General features: G+C 50.0%; 1 protein-coding gene across 1 annotated transcript in view; it reads left to right on the forward strand.

Moving 5' to 3' along the window:
- The first annotated feature begins 875 nt into the window (after positions 1–875).
- EVA1A (eva-1 homolog A, regulator of programmed cell death) overlaps positions 876–19,515 on the forward strand; it is a 48,994-nt gene continuing 30,354 nt past the window's right edge. The window contains exons 1-2 of the mRNA XM_027623844.1: positions 876–1,152; positions 1,272–1,466. Of these exons, the coding sequence (XP_027479645.1) occupies positions 876–1,152; positions 1,272–1,466 (472 nt within the window). The remainder of the gene's footprint in view (positions 1,153–1,271; positions 1,467–19,515) is intronic.

A 19,515-nucleotide genomic window follows, 5' to 3' on the forward strand; every position in this document is an offset into this window, starting at 1 on the left:
AGAGCAGTGCTTCCAAAATTCTAGTGCATATTTGAATCTCTGGAGGTCTTGTGAAAATGCAAATTCTGATTTGGTAGGTCAAGTGGGACTGGCAAGTCCTGATTTCTAATAAGCTACCAGTTGATGTCAATACTGCCAACCTCAGGAACGCCCACCCTTGGGTAGCGGAGCCAAAAGGCACGCTGGATTCTGTTCCTCCACCGGTCACTGGTTACTCCAGCCTGAGGTGTGGACGTTACCTCTTCCCGTCATCCTCTCCTTCTCTGCACCCAGCAGCTCTTGTCACCAGGTCCTGTCAATTCCACCCACTGCTCCCTGCGGCTCCTATCCGTTCTTGATGGACTGATTCGACATTCTCTTCCCTTTTTCCCCACCACCGCTCCCTTCTCTGGCCACGATCTCTGCCAGACGGCCTCCTCATGGGGCTTTCTCATTCCTTCTTGCCTCTGCCCACGCTGTCTTTACTCCATAGAAGCCTCTTCCAGTCCCTGACCTCTCTCTTAAGAGACCACCGCATCCCTGGACCTCCTCTGTGCTTGCACCTGTCACCGACGACGGCTGTCAAGGAACAACATGCCCTTCTGGTTCATTTCTGCGTTTCCAGCGCCCAGCTCAACGCAGATCGGGCTCTCAATGAATAGTTGCTGAATTTAACAAACAAAACCTCAACTCTGAACGAGCACGGCCAAACAAAGACCTCAGCTGCTCTCCTTCTGATCAAAATGAACATTCCTTCGAGATTATGTATCAGGCTTTAAACACCCCACTGGAAAAAACAAAAGTTGATCAAATTTAACAAAGTAAGTACTTATATCCTGTCTGGGTTGGGTGGTTTAATCGGGGCTCAAAGCAGGAGACGGGACAGGAATGAGAGGATGGATGCTGGCAAGAGCCTGGAGATCTGCTTTCAAATCTGGACTCGTCCCAGCAGGGGGAAAAGGCGAGAGCTCCGGGACAGGGTGGAGACAGCCGATGGGGAACCTTCCGGGGCCCTGGAGAGAGTCGGAAGCGCGCGGAGGCAGGCAGGAGTTGGGGAGCGGGAACTAACTTGGCGTGGAGGGAGGCGCCGCACGCCGCAGCCGTTCAGGTTTCGCGTCTTTCCAGCGCCCACATGGGCCGCGGGCTTGGGGAAGGGGGCGGGGGAGAGGGAGGGCAGGTCCGGAGCCGAGGGGGTGGAGGAGGAGGGAGACCGAAGGAAATGAGACAACCTTTTCCTCCCACTGACTCGGGCTCCTCCAGAGTCTGCGGGGCTCGGTGCGACCGCCCGTGAGCGCCGAGGCCAGGACCCCGCGCCGGCCCCGGCGGCTCCTCCACTGGGATTTCTCTCCAAGGCGTCAGCGCCCGCCCAAGTCCCAGGCGCCGCTTTGCCGCTTCCTCCCCGCGGCGATCGGCTCCCGGTCCCCCGGCTCGGCCCGGCGCGCCCCGAGCACAGCCCCCGGAAGTGCGCGCCGGCGGCCCCGGCGAAGGTAAGCGGCGCCCGAGAGCGCGCCCAGGGCGCAGGGGCGCCAGGCATCCCCAGCTGGCCTGGGCCTCCCCGGAGCGCCCCCTCTTCGGAAACACCCAGAGCACTTCTGACCTGAAGCCGCTGCTTTGTTCCTGAGCCCCTGCCCAGGTGTTGCAGGCTGGGTCCCCCAAAGAACTCGGCTTCCAGCCCTTTCTTTTTTGCCTCCCCTTCCTCCTCTTTTCCCGTTGCTTCCCCCGCCCCCAGCTTCTTTTTCTCGATCCGCAAACTCTCAGCTCTCTGCCTCTGCAGCCTGGTTTCGGAGAGCGGGTTCTGCCCAAATCTCGGCGCTTCGCTTTGCCCGAAATTTCTGTGGCGCGCCTTGAAACTCACGGATCTCGCTCCTTTTGGAGGCACCCAGCTCGCCGTGCGCTTTTGACGACCCCCCAGGACCCTGAAATCAGAGCGCACTGGGGAGTCGAAAGGCTGTTGGCGCCCCCTAAAGCCTCAGTGGGACGCTCTGCTGGTGGAGAGGGGCGCAGTCCGCTCCTTGCCGCTCTGGCCCGGTTCCCCAGGATTGGAAGGAGTGGGGGGAGCACTCGATCCCCGGCGCGAGGGAGGCGGGGAGGTAATGAGGATGGCTCTCTGAGGGAGAGGAGGGCCAGCCGCATGGTGCTAGCTTGCCATTTTGCGCTTATTAACTACCTGAGTTCTCACATCAAGCCTCTGAGTAGGGACTCCCCCTGTTTTACAGACGGGCAAAATGAGACGCAGAGAGGTTAAGTAATGTGTCCAGGGCCACACAGCTGGGAAGGGGCCCAGCCAGGATCTGGGTACCAGCTGATTTATACCACACATCCCACGTCCAGTCCTACAGAGGGTTTCCTCTATCCAGAGTGAGCAGGAACCTGTCATCTCCCTCTGGCTCATACCATGGAGAATCAGGCTTTTTCTTTTTTGAGCAAATGCATCTTGATTCTATTCAAATCCAAACGATTTATTTAGTACCTACTGTCTTCACAGTTCAGTGGCAAGCCCTGACGTTTCACCTTTGAACCTCACTCTTTCATCCTCTTCCCATCATCCAGTCTCTCAAGAAATATATAATTCTGCCCCAGAAGGCTGGCCTGAATCTCTTTCTCGACAGGCAGTTCAGCTCAGTGGCTAAGAGCCCAGGCCCTGGAGACAGACCACCAGCATGTGAGTCTGGCTGGGGCCCTCCTGTACCTTTATTTCTGCGGCTGGACTTCCTCATCTGTAAAGTAGGGTCGGGAGGATTTAAAGCAGTTGTTCTCAACCTGGGTTTCCATTTTTGCCTCCTAAGTGACATCTGGCAATGTCTGGAAACATTTTTGGCTGTCAGCATGTAAGTGGGGGAGGATGGTGTTCATCTGGTGGGCAGGGGCCAGGGATGCTGCTTGAATAGCCTATAATGTTCAGGACAGCCCCCCACAGCAAAGAATTAGCCAGCCCCAAATGTCAGTGGTGCCGAGGTGGAGAAACCCTGGTGTGATGTATCAGTTCATGAAGGGTGCTATTATTCCCAGCTCTCATCCTCTTATCTGCTCCAGTTTGGCCGATTATGCCAGCCTCTGTCCCCAAATCTCCTCTCAGTCCCGTGCCCGAATTCTGTTGTTCAAACCACAGCAGGCTGTGTGACTGCATTGTCTTAATATGGTCGTTGGCTCCCCAGGGCTAACAGAAGGGATGGGGCGCTGCGGATGGTTTACAAGCACCAAAGCTAGATCCGCACACACTCAAGTTTGAGAATCGCTGTCTTGCAGGGCCCCATCTTATCCTCCGCTGTGGGCTCACACGGCTGTTCATGGTAAGGCCCCACCTTACCTTCCCAGCCTCGCCTTAGTTACATCTTGAGGTGCCTGCCATACCACCACCCAACTTACTGTTTCAGTATTCTAGGTCCTGACTTTTTGGAATGCCCTTCCTCCTCCTTGGCAAATTCGCCATCATTCTCTGAGACTTGAGCTCCACTCCCCTGCCAGTGTAGCATTCCTCACTTCCCGAAGCAACTCTGTCACTCCCTGCTGCCCCAGCTCGGGCCCTCCACTGCCTTTTTCTTTCAGTGTCCCTTCCCCATAGGGATCCCTGGCTCATGCCCACACTGGTCTCTGGGTACCTTGTACCTAACACAGTGCTGGACTCGTGGTGGTGGTTAAGCTTGCGGGCTTTGGAGTCAGGCTGCGTGCGTTCAAATCCCAGCTTTGCCACTTATCAACTCTGTGACCTTGAGCAAGCTGACTCAGTCTCTCAAAGCCTTATTGGTAAAATAGGAAGAAATGATCGTCTTCGCTGCAGACTGGCAGAACGAATGAATGGGGTAATACCGACTGCCACTCCCATGCCAGGACAGGGTTCAAGTTTAGCATTTTATGTTTTTACTCATTTAATCCTCACAACGAACCTTTAAAGTTCGAACTGGTGGTGCCCCGTTTTCTCGACAAAGAAACGGAGGCAGAGAGAGGCTGAGCAGTTTGCACCAAGTCACACAGCTGTAGGGCCAGGATTCACACGGACTTCTGGCCTGTGGCACACACACGCTTCACGCTCAGCAGGTAGAGGATTTAGCTCGGTCCTCCCCATAGAGTAAGCGCTCGGTAAACAGGAGCTGAGGTTTGTGGTGTGCGTTGATAAGAGCCGAAGTTCATTGGATTTCCCACCCCTACCACACCTGTGATCCACGACTGTGCCATGATTTTCACGGCTCCTGTTCTTTTCCTCTCCTCCTTGCCCGGAGCCCAGCCTCAGAGGGACGGCACATTGGGGTCAGTCCTCTGTCACAGTGCCGGGTCAGCACCAGTGAACTTGATGCTAAATGGAGCCTTAAGTGTGCCGTAGGTCAGGGTCAGAACAGCACTAAGTCTTTGGGGAGGAGGGCGTGGAGTCAGTACACCTGCCTGGGGGAGAGAGATGCAGACTTGGGGTGACGAACTGTCTGACTCCAGCTTTGTCCTTTCCAAGCCCATGCCCCTTGCAGTGTGCAGCCAGCACGTAAGTGTTGGTGAAAACCATCAACGAACATGTGATGGGTGGGTGAATGCCACCAGCTGGCTCTCCCACCTTATCTTGATCAGGTGCAGAATACATTTACTCTCCAAGTGTTAAACGGACCATTTATATAGTCAAGGTAAAACCTGCTAAGAGAATTTAATGACCCAAAGGGGGTTTTGGAGAACCAGGTCTGGAACTGGTCACTGACCTCCTAGTTGAGTTGTGTGTGATATTGGATACCAGGTTTACAGGTGATCGCTTCACCAACTTGGAATCTTTTATTTCCCTGAATCCAGCACTGCCTTTGAAAGCTGAGCCCCTTCCTCGCTGTTCCCTTGGACATTTGCTTTGTAGGCCAGATGGCCTTGCACAAATACCTGCATGTTTGTGTATTCTGGCTTCTTCCACAGCTGACCCGCACAGCTATGGTCCCCCTGAGTTTGCTTCATTTTGGCAGGTTGTCCCCCAGACTTCAGTGGGATGAGGTTACCTGGTATGTGCAAGGCCTTGCGTTTTGTTAGGGGTCACAGAAATACTCTAATAAAGTTGCCTTTAAGGATGGAACAAGGTGAGAAGCTCCCTGTCCATCAAGACTTTAGAGACCCCTCAGGTCCCCTGTAGCACTGCCTTTTCCCTTCCAGACACCACACTCTTACTGCTTCCTGGCACTAGCCCCTCTCTTGGGTCACCAGCTGGCTGATCTGAGAAACAGATTCCCCTGGGGGCTAATTACTGCGGTAAGGTCAGACCCAAGATCTTTGGGGCATCACCTGCATTTTCACTGAGGCCCACAACATTACACCTTGGCTGCCATCTTGAGTAGCACCTCTTCACCTACCAGCAGGCAGATTCTTCATGAAGCTGGTTCCTGCTTGGGTGTCTGGTTCTAGGGAAAGCTACCTCCCGCTGTTCAGGTCTTGGGCTATGTTCCCTGTGAAATCTACCTCCACTGTTTGCCTCTAGGTGAAAATCTTTTTTGGTGCTGTAAGGGGCATTTGGTTTAGACTAAACTAGATGGGATCTTAAGTGTCAGGGTGGGCTTGGACTATGCATGGGGTGAGTGGCTGGTGTTGGGTGCCAGAGACACAAACATGAAGAGGTCATGGTCCTTATCATCATGGTCATAGTCCATGATGTGTGAGGGACACATGAACAGGTCATCAGACTGTCAAGTGGGGAAGAGATAAGAGCAGAGAATTGGGGGCCAAAAGGCACCAGCCACGAGGGAGTCAGGAGAGGTTTCAGAGAGAAGAGGATATTGGAGTTGGGTCTAAATGGAGAAGTAGGAGCTTGCTGGGTTTGGCGGGGGGCGGGGGGAACTAGTGAGCATGGGTGTGACAGACAGGAAACTGCATGTATGTGGTACAAATCCTAGGAAGGGCCTGACAGAGGCCAAGGTGTGTGAAGATGGGGGCTGGTGATGGGGCCTGGGGCGGGGGGTGTGACTAAATTTTCAGCCATCAGGAGTCTGTTCCTGTTTGTTGGGAGACAGTGGAGGGGCATTTTAAGCTCAGGTGTACTGAGCTCTTTGAATGATGGCTCTCCTGTTTCTACTGGCCTGTTTCCTCCAGGACAATGGGACCAGAGCCCACGGGTAGTGGGAGGGACATCCTTAGTAAGCAAAGAAACCGTCTCACAAATGAAGGTGCAGTGGTGGTTGTGGGTTGTTTTGTTCTTTTCAAGCCCTGGCTGATGAACTATGTGGATGGCCCCTCCTGAGTCTGGGCTTTTGAACGTTACCTTTAGAGCATCCAAAAGTCTGAAACAATTGTTAGGTTTCTCTGGACTTAGAGAGGGAGGGAGGAGGAAAGGAGAGAGAGGGGTGGGGTGGGGGTTGTTGATCAGCTCTGCTTTACATGAAATCCAGCACGTGGCCTCGTAGATCAACCGCCAGGGCTGCCATGTTCCCTGGGTGCGAGCTGTCTTCACATTTCCAGTGCTCTTTGATCCCAAAGCATTTTGCAAAGGGATCACCACAGGTGATGGGTACATATGCTTACTGATTGGACCATGGATATAGATGTTTCTGTAGGTCATCCCAAGACTTCCCTCATTTACTCACCACTCAGTGACCACCTGGCACATAGGAGGCACTCAGTAAGTGAGAAATGAGTGGATGAATGTCCTAGCATATAAGTCCCCTTCTGACCGTCAAGATGCTCATGCCTGACTGGAGAGATAGACAAGAAACCCAACCAACACAGCCCCGTGTGCTAGCGCCGCGACAGAGAAGACATGGGGGCAGAGGCAGGCTCCATCATGGGGTCAGGGAACAGAGCCCAGGGGAAGGGTGGTCCCTTCTGAGGAGCAACATCCCTCCAGGGCAAGCGGCTAGTAGGCGATAATTAATAGTAGCCCCCAGGGGTGGGTGCCAGCACCCGTGTTAAGGACTTGACTTGCGCTGCTCGCAACCACCTTTTTTTTTTTTTTAAAGATTTTATTTATTTATTTGAGAGAGCGACATAGTGAGAGAGGGAACACAAGCAGTGGGAGTGGGAGAGGGAGAAGCAGGCTTCCCACCGAGCAGGGAGCCCGAGGCGGGGCTCAGTCCCAGGACCCTGGGATCATGACCTGAGGTGAAGGCAGACGCTTGACAACTGAGCCACCCAGGCGCCCCTCACAACCACCTTCTGAGGTGGGTGTTGGAGGAGGAATCAGGATCCCACCCACAGCTGACAGGCAGACCTGGGATCCAATCAGGCCCCTGGACTTGAACCCTTCGCCACTGCCCCAGTCAGTTTCGGGATGGTCATGTGATCGTCGAAGATGCTTTTAGGCCATCTGGTTTGCAAGAAGGCACGTTCAGGTGTGTGGGTTGTGGGGGTGAGTTGGGAGTGAGAATGACCGCGTCCTCCTCCTTTCCCCCCTTCCTGTCCCCTGCCTGGAGTCTGCAGCCTTGCCTCGCCGGGAGTTTGAAGCAGTTGGAAGCTCTCTGCTCTGGGGATCAGCACCTCTGTCCTCCTCTCGCCTCATCTTTGATCATCCGGGCAGCTTGCACTTTGTCCTCTAAGATGAGAGGAGGCGGAAATGCTGCTCAGCAGAGAAGTAACCGTAAACTTGTGTGGGGAAGGAAGGCTTTTTACAAAACACCTGCTGCAACGTAAGCCTCTCCCCTTTGCCCTGCGCCCTCCTGCCGTGTCATTCCTACGGTCAGTAGCCGCTGGGAACAGATGTCAGGGGGTCTTGTTTCTGCACAGGGACCCCTGATCAAAAGGGCTGCCTAAGCTGTCTTCCTCCGGCACCGCCGCAAACACAGCTGACACGTCCTTTTACTCGCTCACCTTGTCGGGACAAGACAGGCCATGGCAGCCCATGGGAAGGGACAGGAAGGGTCTCTTACTGGAAGACATGTGCATTATTTTCCGGGAGCTCCTGTCCTTTGTGCCACTTGGGTGAGCGTGCTCTGACAGCAGCTCCCTTCCGTGCTCCGGTGAGATGTGCCGGCGAGCCTGTGGGTGGGCAGAATGAGCACTGGAAGGGGAGTCGGCACTGACAGTTTTCTGCTGTGTGGACCTGGTCCCTTTGAGTCAGTTACGTGGGGCAGGGATGGTTGGCCTGGAGATTCTCCGGCAGTAGACCCTGCCGCGTGTCAAAGCAAGGTGCATTGCGAGGATGTTGCAGAAATACAGAAAACACTGACCTGGATGGTTAGACGCCCGTGACAGTGGAGGGCGTCCCTGGGGATGTAGGCTTGCACTCGCCGAGACAGCTTTGTAGCTGTGCTGTGTCTGCTCAGCTGAAGCTGTCAGTGTTTGCTGCACCCTGTGTGCCAGGCACAGTTCTAGGCCCTGGGGACATAGAGAAGAACAAGATACTCCTTTTGCTCAAGAACCTCAGCAGTCCAGCATGGACACGGGACACTCAGAGATAGGAATTCAGCATTTTGCTATCCAATCTCTCTCATTAAAGTAGGTTGTCTGGATGCAAGACATATGTAGGTCTTGTTGATTCCCGAATCCCTGGAGGCTACCATGAGCTCTGGCATAGAGTAGGTGCTCGATCAATGACTGTTGTGCCACTGTAAAATTCTGTGCTAGACACACTCACTGAGTGTGGTAGGCATCCAGAGGAGGGGCACCGACACTCAGCTTGGATAGCAGGTGAGTCCAAGAGGACATGTGTCCAAGAGGCTGAGATGGAGGAATCCAGGCTGAGGAGAAGGCCATCATAGGCAGAGAGACCAGGAAGAGGTACTGTCCGGCCAGGTGAGCAGGTAGGCTGTGCTCCAAGAAAGCAAGGGAGTGAGTGTGGATGGAGAGAAGGGAGGCAGATCTGTAAACGAGCAAGGGGGCCACTTCGGGAAGAGTCTTGCTGAAGAATTTGGATTTTATTCTGTATGCACTGGGGAGGTACTACAGGATTTCACACAGGGGAGAGACTGGGTCAGAGTTTCATTGTAAAAATAGAGCCCTCTGGCGATAGAGCCGAAATTGGAGAGGAATGAGATAGGGGCAGGAAGACCAGTTAGGACACCACTGTAGTTTCAAGAGTGGGAAAAGCCTGGGGTTGGGAGTCAGACAGACCTCTGTCCACATCCCTGCCCCACAGCGTCTTTGCGTCTTTGTGTAACAGGCTATTTATTAAACCTCTCTGAGCTTCCCCGTCTTCTCATCCGAAGACAGGGACTCCCAATTTCTCTGTCATGGATGGGTGGTGTTCAGAATTATGTAGATGAAGTATGTGAGGTGTCTGCGACCGTGACCGATCCATAATCAGTATGTTATGATAGTGGTGAAAATTATTTTTAGTAGTATGGTTATTTATTGTCATCCAGTGAGAAATAATGAGGCTCTAGAGACATTGGCCATAAGGGTGGGGGATTGGCCACAGGCTCAAGAAATACTTTGGCAATAAAGTTGATAGAGTTTGTTGACTGATTGCGCGGGGGAGTAAGGGAAGGGCAGGAGTCTAGGATGGCTCTGGGATTCTGGCCTGGACAACCAAGAGGAAAGACAGTGGGGCTGTGCATTAGGACACTTGATGGTGAGGAGGAGGGGGAAGAGGGGGAGGAGGTGGGCGGTGGATGGAGGGAGCAGCATCTGCAGGAAAAGATGATGAGCTCAGTTTCAGACAAACTGAACCTGAAGCATCTTAGGGATGGCCAGGGAGACAAGTCTAGTGGGCACATGGTTTGTAGGTGTGACATTCAGGAAAGAAGCCTTAAAGAGGGTTCAAGGGCAAACTTTTAACAAGAGGTAATGAAATCATGGTGTGGCTCAGTTGCCCAAGGAGAGGGAGAGAGCATGGGAAGAGAATTAGGATGGCTAATGCTTATTGAGTCTATACTGTGTGTTCTAAGTACTTGATGTGCCTTAGTCCTCTCAACAACCATTGTCAGGGAAGACTATTATTGTACCTGCTTTATAAATGAATAAATGGAGGCATAGGGACAGTAGGTCACTTGCCCGAGGTCATACAGCAATAAGTAATAGACCTGGGATATTAGCCCAGGCAGTCAGATCCAGGCCTGTGCTCTCTGTCTGTACCAGACTGCCTCCGAGAGTGGGTGGCCTCTGAGGGAGGGGCAGGGGAGGGCCTTGTGAAGGCGGCAGGGAGGGGCCAGGCGGAGAGGCAGGAGGAGATGGGAGACTGCTGTGTGGAAGGGGAGAGTGTCCAGGAGGGAGGAATCAATTACACCAAATGATGTGGAAATCCACTAAGAAAAGAAGTGGAATATCCATGGATTTGGGAATAGGGGAGCTATTTGTGACTTGGTGAGGGGAGTTTGAAAGATGAAGTGGCCTAAGGAACAAATGTGAGGTGAGGAGGTGGTGATATCAAGTGTAGGCAATTCTTTCCAGAAGCTTGGCTTTGGAAGTAACAGGAAAGAGGTTTTGAGTAGAGGGAGTGTTTCAGAGATAGAAAGATGTGTTACTATATACAAGGGGAGGGACAGAGCCAGAGTGGGCCCCACAGAGTGGCTGTAAATGCGCTATACACACTGGGAGAATCTCTATGTTATTTTTCTTTTTCAGATTTTTAATATTTCTCCCCATGTTCCAGACAGCTTCCATGTGGATGTTTGGAGATCACTAAAGAAGCTCCTGATAGGTGTTTACGATCTTTAGCTTTTGTTAGGAGGAGTAGAGAAAGTTTTTCACAGTGCCCAGTGTGAGTCATCATGTGTGCTTAAATCGAGATCGTATCAGATTCATGTATAATACATCATCTACTGAGTTTGTCTTTGAAATATTCTCTGAGAGAGCACAGTGTGCTGGGGCTCCACATCACGTGTCTCTTGTCCATTTCAAAGCTGGTGCCCCTTCCCATCCCCACACTGTGCTGGGAAAGGAGATCGGGGTGAAGGTGAATCTGCAGGAGACAGAGTTGCTTGGATCTTATAGGAATTGGAAGACTATTATAAGGTGGTTTGCTGGGGTGACAACCCTACACTTAGAATGACCCTAGATGATTTGGCTACTGCCGTTGAAGTTCTTAATAATGGACTAGATGGACATTTCCTTATAAACGCTTTATTACCAGGCTTAAAGGACACAGGCCCAACAGGCCCTGAGAAGATACATTTATCTAGAGCCAAAGACAATCTCTGTGTTTTTTTTTTTTTTAAAGATTTTATTTATTTATTTGAGAGAGAGAGAATGAGAGATAGAGAGCATGAGAGGGAAGAGGGTCAGAGGGAGAAGCAGACTCCCTGCTGAGCAGGGAGCCCGATGCGGGACTCGATCCCGGGACTCCAGGATCATGACCTGAGCCGAAGGCAGTGGCTTAACCAACTGAGCCACCCAGGCACCCGACAATCTCTGTGTTTTAATACATAGGATTCTTTTATTGTTCAGACCAGAGGTAGATGCCACAGAGGGTTAAGAGCTTGACTTAAAAAAGAAATTCAGCTCCTAGTTCACAGTGCTGACATCCCGGAGGCTCAAGGCTAGAATGAGGGTTCGGCTGCTGACTTCATGAATGTGCCTTGGTTGAAATGGCATCTTTGCTCTTCCTGGATACATCTCAGAGAAACGCACTTACCTCCACAGAGGGCCTCTATGGATGGGGCTTTCAGAGAGACACTGTCCAGAATCAGAAAGGCTACACAGGAAATGGCCTTGGCATATTTTTTTCTCTACATGAAACAGCAACTCAGCTGAATTATTTGCTTGATCTTGACCTCTGGATTTCAAGAAAAGTGAACAGTACGTCTTTCAAGAGTCACATTTCAACCTTGAAGGTTCCCTTGGTACTAGAGGACACGGTGTGAGTGATCCAGGGAAGGATCATTCCAGCCTAACCCCCTCCACATCCTGCCCCACCCAGCTCTCTCCCCTTTGGCTGGGTATGGGTGTGATGGACAGACAGGGCCCTCTCCCTAGAGACAGAGGGGAAAAAGCTCCCGGAGTCTTGCCCATCTTTCTTCAATAGACAAGGAGTAGAGGATGTCCTTCAGGAGAATATGGCCAGGATAGCATATAGTTCAGTGCAGACATGGACTCGATGATATAATCCTACATATGGCTTTCTTCCAGTTGCACATCTGAATTTACTGATATGGGAAGGGGCCATGTACATGTTGCACACTGATTCCAAGAATGACGGTTTGTATACATGCTCCAAATATCCACAGAGCTACCAGTGCTACTGTCACCCATCCAACCTCCTGGGCTGTGGGAGTACCTGAAGAGTCTGAGAGGCAGGATCTGGCATGTTCAGAAAGTAACAGCTTTGATGCCTTCGGTTCTTTCATTTGTATTTGATTTATTAGCAAAATCTTTTTTTTTTTCATTCGCCCAATCATTTGCTCATTCAACAAACTGAACAACTACTATGTGGCTGGCTCCAGGCTACATGATAGTAATGTGGTGAATCCAACAAGTCTTAGTGGCCGCCTTCTCAGAGCTCACAATTGTTAGGGGACAGACATTAAAGAGATAAAGACACAAAGAAATGTTATGATTACAGACTTTGGTAAGTGCTGTGCTAGGAAAGAACAGGGTGCTCCAAGAGGGAGAGAGAGAGAAGTCAGTTAAGCGTGGGGGTGTCTAGTGAGGAAGACAGATATGAAGACCCATAGTGTATACAACGTGCCATTTATTGGTGGGATATCATTTCCAATATGCTTAACCTCACTGTTAAGCATAATTCTTAAGGAGTGCCTTTGGATAGGGCTGAGGGGGCAGTGCTGGAAGGTTCATAAAGGAAGGAATATCAAAGAATAGGTCGATATCTTTTATATGGAAAGGGAATGTGTTCTGGGGGAAGGGGACCTGGTGTGTTTGGAGGATGCTCATTCAGTGAGAATGGAGATTAGGTTGCAGGGGGGAGTAGGGGGAAGTGAGCGAGGAAAATAGGGAAGGGCCAACTCACACAACATAGATTTTCTCTTGGAGGCAATTCGCTGGAGGGGAGTGGTGAGTTACCGAGGAGTGTTCTAGAACAAGTTACCAAGGGTCCAGCAAAGTTTTTCTGTAAAAGACCAGAGAATAAATATTGTAAGCTTTGCAGGTCATATAGTCTGTGCTGCAGCTACTCAGCTCTGCCGGTAGAGTGAGCGCAAAACAGCCATAGACGGGACATAAACGAGTGAACATGGCTCCGTTCCAATAAAACTTTATACACAGAAACAGGCAGTGGGCTGCATTTGCCTGTGAGCTGTAGTTTACCAATCCCTGCTCTGGAATGATCATTCTGGTGGCTCACTGGAGGTTGGACTGGAGGATGGGGAGAGAATAGAGGTAGGGAGGCCAGTTAGGAACCATTGCTTTAATTCAACTAGATGAAAGATCCCGGGGAGAAATGGTTTGTGACATGCTTCCAGGTAAAAGTGACAGGACTACATGACCCATTTGATGGGAACATGTCTCGTTGTTTCTTTAATGCTCAGTGGACTAGTTCTTCCAGTGAAGGAGAAAAAAAAACCTCAGACATTCTGTGTGTGTGACTCAGAACCATGCACATGTCCTGGGAGGTCACTTGATCGTCACAAGACACCATGCTGGGTGCATTACATAGATGACCTCATTGTTAAGCATAATTCTTAAGAATATTAAGCTGTATTTCCTATTTTCCAAACCGAAGCTTAGAAATCCCAAGTCGTTTGCCCAGAGCTGGTACATGGTGGAGCTGAGATTGAACCCAGGTCTAGTGTCAAAGCCTGTGCCCTTCCTAAATGTAGTCTTCTCCCCTCCTTGTGGGGTGTGGCATGAAGCCCTACTCCCTAAGTCTCCCAGCTCCCTCCTCTCCCTTCTTTCTGTCCCTGTGAAGACCCATTCCGCCCTTTAAGGTTCTCAGCCTCTGGCGCAGCAAGGACTGGATGTGTGTTTTAGCTGCAGAAACTGTTAGGTGTGAGCCTATTCTGTGTTTGACAAAGGACGTGCAGCAAAACTCAAACCCAGGCGTCCGGTTCTAGCCTGCTGATTTGTGCATGTTACTGTATGGAGGAGACGGTGTGGCATTGAGTTATGGATGAAGAAATCCCTGAATTTAAGTGCCTAGATTAGAATGTTGTCTGATTCACTGGCTGATATACATACCCAGGAGACGTTTGTCACATTGAGGTAATAGTATCAGATAAGGGAAAACTTGTAGGTTTAAACCCGAGAGGTCAATGTTAGCCTCTGCAAGGACAAACCTGACAAGGTGTGGTCAAGGAAATCAATTCAGTTACCAGCTCCATCGGGTTGTCTAGAAACCCCACTGATCATTAATTTAGTATCTGTCCAGATTCAGCTATGTCTCTGCCTTGCATTTTTTTGAACAAGACTTCGGAGACAGAGAGATATCGAAGAACAATTGAATTATGTTGTGGATACAGCAGTCCTTTTAGTGAGACCTAGTGACCAGAATTGGGTCACATGGTAAGTGGAATGGCAAGAGACCACCATGATTGACGTGGATCAATCGCATGACCCAGGCCTTGAGCCCCGGTGGACGGACACAAACAAAAGTGGGGCTCCTGCAGCAAGGAGGAGAGGCAGATGCCTTTTGGGGAGATACACACGGGTGTCTGCCGCAAGTGTTGATCTGTTTTGACTACCAGCCTGTATTACTTTGCTAGGGCTGCCATAACCAAGTACCACAAACCGAATGGCTTACTTAGAACAACAGAAATGTATTGTCTCACGGTTCTGGAGGCCAGAAAAGGTATCAGCAGGGACATGCTCCTTCTGAAACCACCAGCGAAGCATTTGTTCCAGGTTTCTCCCGGGCTTCCGGTAGCCAGGTAACTTCCGGTAGCATTTTTGTCTTCTACCTGTGTCTTCACATTGTCTTCCCTCTGTGTGTGTCTGTGTCCAAATTTCCCCTTCTTATGAGGACACCAGTCATATCGGCTGAGGGCCCGCCCTAAGGGCTTCATCTTAATCTCGTTAAACCTGCAAAGACCCTATTTCCAAGGTCAAATTCTGAGGTACTGAGGTTAAGACTTCACCATATTTTTTTTTTTTTTTTTTTGATGGACACAATTCAACCCATAACACAGCCCAGGAGTTCAGGACTGCTTCCCGAGGCCAAGGTGACCGATCCCACTCCAGGGTGTCTTCACCTGTGGTCATCTTTCTGTCCACTTCCTCTACGTGCTGCTGGGGACATACGGATTCTGTCTCTAATTACGCCTCATTTATCACATTTCAGATGGTTTCCCGTCCTGACTTCTCAGCCTCTGCACTTGGTAGGGTTCTCTAAGCCATACTCAACTGCATTTGTCCTCCTAGGCTCTGCTTTCCCGACATTGCCCTTTGCTCATTCGTTTACTAGTTCATATGACATACATGTTGAGCTCCTGTTGCATTCCAGGCACTACACTAGGCTCCAAGGATGTAAAGATGAAAAAGGTGACAAAGACAGTTTCTCTCTCGGGGAGTTCTCGTGGGAGGCCACACAAGCAAATGGAGTAAAACAATTGCAAAGGGAAGTGTGCATGCAGATTCTGAATACTGTGCTGTCCCCAGCATAACATCTTCTTTGGCTCCCTAGTGCTGACAGGAGAGAGTTCAAGCTCCCTAACAGAGCACGCCAGGCCCCTTCAATAGTATCATCTCTTGCTGTTCCTTTCCTTTCACTTTGTGCTTCATTCCTTTTGATCCTCCTGCTGTTCGCCAACTATATAGATTTCCATCTCAAATCTCATCTTTCTACATGAATGCTGTCTCTGTTGGAATGTGCTCCCCCTTCCCCATCCTCAGCTATTATTCCTCAGAGCCCCAGGTACAAACTTGGGGCTCAAGAAGATGATTTGAATTAATCAATGTAGCAGAAATGGCATGTCCCTCACAGCTATTACCCACTTGATTAAGTCCTGTTTCTTCTTTGAGACTCACGTCTGGGGCTGCCTCTTCTCTGTGCCCCCCATCCTTTCTTTGCTCCCTGTGCTCCCCTTTGGGAACAATATTCCTCTCCACCAGAGAGACACTGATTGGGCCTTGTTTATCTCTGTAACCCCAGCCTCTAGTAGTATGCTTGTGTTACTAGGTGCTTAATCAATGAATGAGTGAGTGAATGAATCAATGAATGATTCCTAGTCTGTGCTTTGCTTCTGCTCACTTCCAGCTGCACTTTTCCTTTGGACTCCGACCCCCCCCCCCCCCAAGTCATATGTCTGACCACCTCTTACCACAAGTCCAGAGACCTCACTGCTCCTGACGTTCATTCCGTTATGCTGACACCTCAGCTCTGCTGGCCCTGATGGTCCGTGGCCACAGGGGGCTACCCATCCGCTGTCATCTCTCCGGTCTGCCCTGCTTCCTACAAAAAAAAAAAAAAAAAAAGGCCCGTTTCCTTGCCTGTGGGAAGATTGTTCTTCTAGGACAAGCAAAACTGCCTCCACGGCCTTTTCTGTGTCTCCATTTCCAAAACGTCTCTCTCTCCCAATATTAGGAGTGAGGGACATGCCATTTCTGCTACATTGATTAATTCAACAATCATCTTCTTGAGCCCCAAGTTTGTACCTGGGGCTCTGAGGAAGCACACCAACTCTTATCTAGTTTCTGCCCTTCTAATGATGAAGATCTATTTCTTTAACCCCTTCCTGCTGAATATATTGGGTTTCTCCTATGTATGGACTAACACAGTGATTTAAAAAGTTTTTTTTTAGCATTAAAACTCTTGAAATGAAATCTTACATGGCATATCAATGAGTGAAAGAAAAAACCCCAATATTTTGTTGTATATGTTATTTTATGTGATAATTCTAGCTTATAATGTACAGTTAATTAATGAAAACAGTGAGACTGTTATGATAAACGAACATGAAAATTTGAAATGGAAGGTTTGGAATGAGGGTTGAAGCCTCAAAGCATCCTCACTATTAATGCATCCCTGTATTTTGTATTAGCTGTATGGCCTTGAGAAAATTGTGACTGCCAGCCATTGGAAGTAATAACACTTTTAAACAGGATACCTTGCAGATTCAGGTTATTCTGATTAAGATGACCCAGAAAGTTGAAAGAGGAATGTAGGAAAAACTGGTTTTAATGTTGACTCACAAACACTATGTGACAACTGTTTGCATTCCTTAATAATAAAGGATCTAATTGAAAGGAATAGATAAACAGGTTCTTCAACCAATTTATATCTTTGTTTGACAGAAAATACTTCCCCAAAACATAATGTATCATTATGAAATATTATGTTATTAAAATTATTTTCAGAAGCTTCAGTGCCTGTTTCTCTCTACTATCACTTAAAGCCTTTAACACAGCAAGAAGAAAAAAAAGAAAAAAAGAAAAAGAAAAAGAGAAAGATTATTTTGCCATTAATTTGCCAGTTATCACTTTCACTTTGTCAGCTATAGGAGGAATGGTAACAGCGTGGCCCTGCATTGCTGAGTTGGAATTTTATTTTATTTTTATTTTTAAGATTTTATTTATTTGAGATAGAGCAAGAGAGAGAGAGCACGAGCAGAGTGGAGGGGCAGAGGGAGAGGGAGAAGCAGACACCCCGCTGAGCAGGGAGCCCGATGCGGGGCTCGATCCCAGGACCCTGGGATCACAACCCGAGCCGAAGGCAGATGCTCAACGACTGAGCCACCCAGGCGCCCCTGGGTTAAAAAACATTTTTTAAGGGGCACCTGGATGGCTCAGTTTTTAAGCGTCTGCCTTTGGCTCAGGTCATGATCTCAGGGTCCTGGGATCGAGTCCCGCATCGGGCTCCCTGCTCCGCGGGAAGCCTGCTTCTCCCTCTCCCACTCCCCCTGCTTGTGTTCCCTCTCTCGCTGTGTCTCTCTGTGTCAAATAAATAAATAAAATCTTTAAAAAAATAAAAAAATAAAAAACCACTTAAAAAATGTAATTGGACTCAAACATTTGTGGACCCTTTGAAACACATGGGTTGAGCTCTAGTGTGTTGGAGTGAGGCGGGAGACCGCTGGGGTTTCAGGGAGGCTGCGGAGCTGGCTGGAGCAGGCCTCCTTGTTGGAGTCAGATAGGTGTCTGCCCAGCTCAGGAATTTTCACCTTCCAGACGCTCAGCATTTGTCTGCATGGATTGAATTGGCACAGAGCAGGTTGCGTGTGGCTGTGGGACTAGCTCCCCCTGGCGAAGAGCCATCAGGAAGGTCTTGTGGGTGGAAGCGGCCGGTGTCCTCAAGGATCGACACAGTTCCTGCCAAGGAAGGCTGGCATTCCCCCTACCTCGAATTTCTCTTTCCTGCAGCTCCCTGAGGGACTACACTGGACTTCCAGGCTCCCTGCCGTCAGGGTGTTGGCTCCACCCTTCTGACTAATGCTCTGGTTTTAATAATTGTAGTGGACCGAGAAGTCAGCTTGGGGCCAGGAGGCCCACACAGACCAGAGTCAGATGACTAGCAATGCTTCTTGTGCCCATCCGCATGCTCCTCAGTGGGGCATTATTTCTGTGAGTCCCCACATTTGCGGATGCCTCAGAGAGACTGGACTTGGGGGACCCCACCGGTGGTGGACTGAAGTCTCTGCTTGAGGAATACTGGTTAGGAATACAATGGCAAGTGGATCACCTTTCTTAATGGCCTTCATTAAGGAGCCACAATCTGCCAGCCTGTGTGGCCCCACTTGCCATTCTGAAGAGAGAGCCACACAGGATTTGGTCAGAATTACTCAAGCACATGCTTGTGTGGCTGACCCACAGGGCTGGAATTCTTTTCATGCCCAGTGTGGTACGCATGTTGTGATTCTGACCACTTCCTTCCAGTCCCCATGACCATTTCTTCTTTCTCCAGTGGACGCTGGCAGGCTGGTTTCCTCCAGGATTCAGTCATGGGCCTCCTCCATTTGGTACGCTCAGTCAGGGCACACATCAGCTGAGGACTCCCACACACCTGCAGTTAGCGCTCCAGGACCACAGTGCGCCTCCAGCCTTCCTTTCCAATGGGATTCCCCCAGGCTTCTTTGCATTTCCTACATTTTGGCCAAACTCAATGCTCCTGGATCTTCCTCTGCCTCCTCCATGAAGGAGAATATGATGTAAGGCCCCTCTTTTCAAAGAGCTTATAGCTTAGTGCAAAATATAAAAAGCAGACACTTTTGCTGTATGCTAAAGATTGGCATGCAGGGTTACAGGAGTCCAAAAGAGGGAGCAATTGTGTATGCCGGGGCGGATCAAAGAATGTTCTCACAGGAGGTGATGTGACGTCGATCTGCAAGGATGGGTAGGACTCAGAAATACAGTAAGTGGAGAAGTACATTCAGCAGAGTGAAACCCAGAGGTAGAACTGGTTGGGAAGTACACGAGGTAGGGAGTGATTCCATTTGCTTGCATGTTGGGCTGTGTTGGAAAGAATGTGACTCTGTAGGTGGTGATTTTAGGACAGAGGAGTGGCATTATTAGAACACTGTTTCCTAGTGCTCAGCCTGGCACCAGTTTATGATGTTGGGGTGGGGGGGTGGAGAAAAGGGAGGCTTTTCTGAGTCAGGCAAGTGGCAGAGGGCATGGAGAGTCAGAAGGGATAGGAGGTAGAATTTTCAGGACAAGGGAGAGGAAGGGCCCATGATAACCCCCAAGTCTGACCCTTGACCCTGAGGCTCAGGGGATTAAGCGCACTGTAGAGAAAGAGGAAACGGGTGGGCGGGGGAATGGATCTAGGACATGCTGGGCTGGAGACATCTCTGGCAAATCCAAGCGGAGACTCCCATTTCCCCTCGTCCA

This window comes from Zalophus californianus, chromosome 8 (genome assembly GCF_009762305.2).
Source record: "Zalophus californianus isolate mZalCal1 chromosome 8, mZalCal1.pri.v2, whole genome shotgun sequence".
NCBI lineage: Eukaryota > Metazoa > Chordata > Mammalia > Carnivora > Otariidae > Zalophus > Zalophus californianus.